Consider the following 5,632-nt stretch of genomic DNA (forward strand, 5'->3'; position numbering starts at 1 on the left):
AGTGTTCTCAACCCTGGCTTTCTATTAGAGTCTTTAGAAAATTTGATGCTCAGTCCTCACTCCAGATCAAATGAATCAGAATCTTTGGGTGAGGGATCCAGTAATGAATAGTTTTTGAAAGCTTTCTAGGTAATTCTAATGCACGGCCAGTGTTGAGAACCACTGGCTTAGGCTGAAATGGGCAAGAGTTACGCAGGGGAGCCAGAGAAAGAGTTGTGATTGAGAGGTTGTAATTTCTGGGCATAATCTCAGACAAGGAAAGTGTTCTCATGTTAGTGCTTAGATAGTGCTAGAATAGAAAGGCACCAGAGGTTATGATGGGCATGTCACAGGGTTGGCAATGGTGAATTTAATTTGTGACTACCAGCCAGAAACCAAATTTTCCATATCTCAAAACATAACTAGAATCAGACAAGCCAGTGGATGAATAATACATTTCATCAAGTATCAATGATCACAGAAGAGAAACTTACTCAAGGTAGCTCAAGGTTAGGAAGGTTTGTAGTAGAGACACAAATGGCAATTTCAAGTCATCCAGGGATCCAGACTCCCAGAGTCAGGAACCAGACACTCAGCAAATAAGTCATCCCCTCCATCTCTCAGTCATTTGATCTTCATCTCTTTTCCTCATCTGCTTTATTCTTTCATTGCGCCTGGCTTCCTCTGAGTACTCATTTCACACAAGGCTCAACGTGAGTGCTCCAGCCCTAATTTGTAATGATCTAAATTTTACATCCAGAGTCAACACTGACTGACCCTTGTCACAAAGTGTCTTAGTTCAAGTTTTCAAGAAGAGGAATCTGGTCACCAGTTCAGCAAAGGATAGCTGGCTGGTCTTATCTAGCCTTGGGTCCTGTGTCAATCTCCTCACATAAGCTGGCCTGGGAGTCAGAAATGTCTTATGGCTCATAGGCTGAACATTTTAGAAGACCACTGGAAGGGCAGATACTTCTGAGGAACTCTTGGCAGAGTAGATAATGAAGTACATAATATTTATTCATAACTAGTGAACCACACCTTTCTTTTTTCCCATCCTCTGCATCCCAGGAAGGAGGGGAGATACCAAGGAACTTAAAAGAATGTGTACTTTCAAGGTTCAGCCTAGCATCTGAGAGAGATGTCACAGACTGGCATGACGCAAAGACAGCCTACAAACCCTCAACCAGCTATCTTCCTCCTGAATCCATCAAAAAGTCCACTCTTAGCAATGGTGAAAACCTCTCTGTTCCAGTTGAATCTCACACTTTCTGCAACATTGCGGAATGTAAAAATGTAACACACACAGTCTTTAAGAAGGATTCTCCTCCTCTTGGGCCTTTACCTGATTGTGTGGAAAGTTTGTAATTAACATGTTATTACAGTGGTTTGGCAGTTCACTTGAGAGCTCTGAAATTACATTCTTGACTTGTACATGAGAATCTCTTACTGAAATTCAAAATGGCTCTTTTCAGAAACTTTGAACTTCAGTCAGTTTAGGGATTCATGAAAATGGTGGTTGGAGAATTTTATAAACTTCTCAAATAGAGAAATTGTGTAGAAACCCATTCTATGGTCCAACATTGGCTATTGCAACAAAAAATAGAAGGATCCTACAGTTGTCCTTCTTTCCTCTAGTGAAGTTCAGCCGCATTGAGGCAGGTGTCCCGAAGGAGTCTGGATTTGGGGGCTATGTTTGGAGAGAAAAAGCCAGGGTAAAAATCTACCTCCCACCCAGCCTGTACACAGCTGAGTTTTGTTTTGTTTTGTTTTTTCCTTACAGAGCTCATGGGGCTAGAGGCAAAGCGAAGCAAGGAAAGGGAAGAGGGAAAAGTAGGGGAAGCTCCAATAGCAAGTGTTGTCTGTTTTCACCTTGACCAGAGCATGTGGTCCCTGAAAATCACGGCTGTGACCTCAGTATTATGCCATCATGCCAACATGCAATCATTTATTTTAGAGCCTTCGAAGGAGTCAATTATTTCAGCTTTTGCCCAAGTACAGCTATTGGAGATTCTGACTGATTGAATAAAAGGAGAAGAAGTCTACTAGTATTTTACTGACAAAACAAAACACCTTTAAACCAAAAGGATGATTTATCTGGGCTGAAAATAAAACTCCTGCCTACTGAAGTCTGGTGCAGCTGAGTTATCACTATTTTCATCCTGTAATTTGTTTTATAGGGTACTAATTAACGGGGCAAAGTCTGTTGCCAGGAAAGTAAATCACATTTTGCTGTTTTCTTCTTTTCTAACAAGACACAGACCTGGTATTTAATTGAAGAGCAAGTTCCAAGGGCACTATCCTCACTGAAACTGGGAAACGTTGGACTGGGAAACCATGGTGAAACCTGCTGTGTAGAGTTCCAGAAAGACAGTGGGAGGGAGAGGAAGGAATGGAGGGAGAGAGAGAGAGGAATTGCACAGGTAACTTCCAAAAAGACTGTTTTCCTAAAATGTCCCATCTTTTCTCTGTTTCTTCAACTCTACATTTCTCCTCTGGCTCTACTCAACCGACACCCTGTACTACAAACATCCTCTCAAAAAGCTCGTTTTCCCCCTAGTTCATTCATTCCTGCCCCCAACACAGTACTGTATCTTCTTTAAAGGTAGAAACACTGTGGTCAGACTTCCCTGCCCTAACATCCCCCTTCCCCGGGGCTCGTACCTCAACCTGAGCCTCTCCGTGACCTTTGACCGTGGGCTGCGCGGACCCGCCAAGCAGCTCACACCTGCCTCCCCCCACCCTACCCCCCAGCTCACCCTCCTCAAAGTCTTCATTCCTCTCTCCCTCTCCTTGTTCCCTCATCCCATTCCCGGATCTTCCGGACTGGAAGCCGCCGCTCCGGCTTCTCCTCCCTCCTTTACCCCTCTGAGACGTACTGGAGGAGGAGGGACGGGGGTCGGGGGTTAGGAATGGACGGTGGAGCAGAGTGAGTGACGCCTCGCACCCAGAAGCCTGGAGCCTGACGTCACCGCGCCCTGCCTGTCGGTCTCCAGCGGGCGCGCTGCTCGTAGCCGCCTTTTCTGCCTCTGACTGTACCTCTCACTCTCGGCGGCGTCTGCACAGCCACAGGCGCCCGGCGCTCTGCTCCGCGCGGGCCCGGCCGCCCCGCGGGCATTGGCTCAGTCCGCGAGGGGAGCGCAGCCTGGCGCCCCGCCACAGCGCTCATGATCAGCGACTTCCTGAAGCCCTGACTCCCCAGGTGAGCAGCCCGGCTCCCGAGAGGAACTTTGAGGGTGTGGAGTGGGGAAGGGGTGAATGATGGCCAGGGGATGAGAGAAATGGAGCAACGCTTGGCTCCACATCCTCCCCGTACACAGACACCCAGCTTCCCTCCCCAATATCCTTTTTCCAGGAATCTCTGTGGCCTTCAGGGCCCGAGGTCTCTGCGACCTCGGATACTTCTCTTTTCAGCACCGCGGACAGCGACTCCTCCGCCTTGTTTAAGCGAATGCCTAACCCCACGGCCAGAGCCCAGGCGGGACTCGCCGAGGCTAATACCCCTAGCTCGGTGCAAAGGGGTGTGTGTGCAATTACAGGCACACTTGTGTGTGTACGGGACTGATCTGTGTACATGCATGTTATCTGTGTACACATCTGTCTAAAAACTTACATCTATCTGTGCGGGCATTTGTGTGCATTTCACTCACACGCTCGCTCAGTCACTCAACAGGTATTTATTAATTTTAGGTTGTCAATCACTGCTTCCTCGCTTTGCTCTTGGGGTCCTGGGGTGGGATGAGCAATATGAGCCGGGCACTTGCGCCCGAGGAAGTTCCCTGGAGGCTTGAACCACACACCTGACGCTTGCTCTCCCTTTTCCACCCAGGGTGCAGGGACAGGCCGCGATGAACGCGAGCGCCTCCTCGCTCAACGAGTCCCAGGTGGTGGCAGTGACCGCCGAGGGAGCGGCGGCGGCCACAGCGGCAGGGGCGCGGGAAACCGGTGAATGGGGGCCCCCTGCAGCGGCTGCGCTGGGGGGCGGCGGGGCGGTTAACACGTCCCTGGAGCTGTCTTCTCAGCTGCCAGCCGGGCCGCCGGGGCTGCTGCTGTCGGCGGTGAATCCTTGGGACGTGCTCCTGTGCGTGTCGGGGACGGTAATCGCAGGCGAAAATGCGCTGGTAGTGGCGCTAATCGCGTCCACCCCGGCGCTGCGCACACCCATGTTCGTGCTGGTGGGCAGCCTGGCCACCGCCGACCTGCTGGCGGGCTGCGGCCTCATCCTTCACTTCGTGTTCCAGTACGTGGTGCCCTCAGAGACGGTGAGCCTGCTCACGGTGGGCTTCCTTGTAGCCTCCTTCGCCGCCTCGGTCAGCAGCCTGCTGGCGATCACGGTGGACCGCTACCTATCTCTCTACAACGCGCTCACCTACTACTCGCGCCGGACCCTGTTGGGCGTGCACCTCCTGCTCGCCGCCACCTGGACGGTGTCCCTAGGCCTCGGGTTGCTGCCAGTGCTCGGCTGGAACTGCCTAGCAGAGCGCGCCACCTGCAGCGTGGTGCGCCCGTTGACACGCAGCCACGTGGCGCTGCTCTCCGCCGCATTCTTTGCGGTCTTTGGTATCATGCTGCACCTGTACGTGCGCATCTGCCAGGTGGTCTGGCGCCACGCACACCAGATCGCGCTGCAGCAGCACTGCCTGGCGCCGCCCCACCTCGCGGCCACCAGAAAGGGTGTGGGCACGCTGGCTGTGGTGCTGGGCACTTTTGGCGCCAGTTGGCTGCCCTTCGCCATCTACTGCGTGGTAGGCAGCCGCGAGGACCCAGCAGTCTATACCTACGCCACCCTGCTGCCGGCCACCTACAACTCCATGATCAATCCTATCATCTATGCCTTCCGCAACCAGGAGATTCAGCGCGCCCTGTGGCTCCTGTTCTGTGGCTGTTTCCAGTCCAAAGTGCCCTTCCGTTCTAGGTCCCCCAGCGAGGTCTGAAGGCTCCCTCCGTCCTCTCAGTACCACCACACCCACAAAAGCCAGCCTTTAGTGAGCTTCTCGGTGCCTGCGGATGAACTCTGAGATCCCAGTAGTGTGATTCTGACTTTGGAAGGAAAGAAAGAGTAAACATAAGTACATCAATCTCACAAAGAGGCTCTTTGGCACTTTACATATACAGTGTATACATGTGTACATATATATACAAATATTTGTATCTTCTGGAGGTGTTCAGGATGTGGGATTTCCTGTTCTGTGAAAAAACTAACAAAGATGTGGTTGTATACTCAAATTGTACATCACATTTGTCAAGTGAAGACATTCCAGTACTGCTTAATTATAGCACTTTATTTTTAGCTGCTGAACTGCCAAAACAGTGTTGCCATTTTCAGGGACAGGGGAAGAAGAGGTAAGGTGTATTTTTGTTGTATGTGATAGTATATTTTGCTGCACATGCATCAGTAAATTACAACATATTTTGTACACAAATAAACACATAATAAAAATGTAATTTGGGGCATGTGACTACTGGATTACTATTTAAGAGCTGGAATATTAGTACATTTACTTTAAAAGTTTATTATGTACCCTCTCCCTCCTATGAAATCTAATGTAGAAAACCATATGTATTTGCACATTGTTCATAAATTGTCACTGAAATACAGATTTGAGGTGGGGGGCAGGGAGGGAGTAAGATAGTCACCTAACAGAATTCATAGGAC

The 5,632-nt window shown here is 50.1% G+C and overlaps 1 protein-coding gene across 1 annotated transcript; it reads left to right on the plus strand.

Annotated features, from left to right (window-relative positions):
* The first annotated feature begins 3,161 nt into the window (after nt 1-3,161).
* Nucleotides 3,162-5,314, plus strand: GPR6 (G protein-coupled receptor 6). Its single transcript, XM_002925647.3, has 2 exons — nt 3,162-3,178; nt 3,806-5,314. The coding sequence occupies exon 2, from the start codon at nt 3,825-3,827 to the stop codon at nt 4,908-4,910; it is 1,086 nt and encodes a 361-aa protein (XP_002925693.2). The 5' UTR covers nt 3,162-3,178; nt 3,806-3,824; the 3' UTR covers nt 4,911-5,314.
* The last annotated feature ends 318 nt before the right edge of the window (nt 5,315-5,632 follow it).

The sequence above is a fragment of the Ailuropoda melanoleuca genome, chromosome 10, assembly GCF_002007445.2.
Source record: "Ailuropoda melanoleuca isolate Jingjing chromosome 10, ASM200744v2, whole genome shotgun sequence".
NCBI lineage: Eukaryota > Metazoa > Chordata > Mammalia > Carnivora > Ursidae > Ailuropoda > Ailuropoda melanoleuca.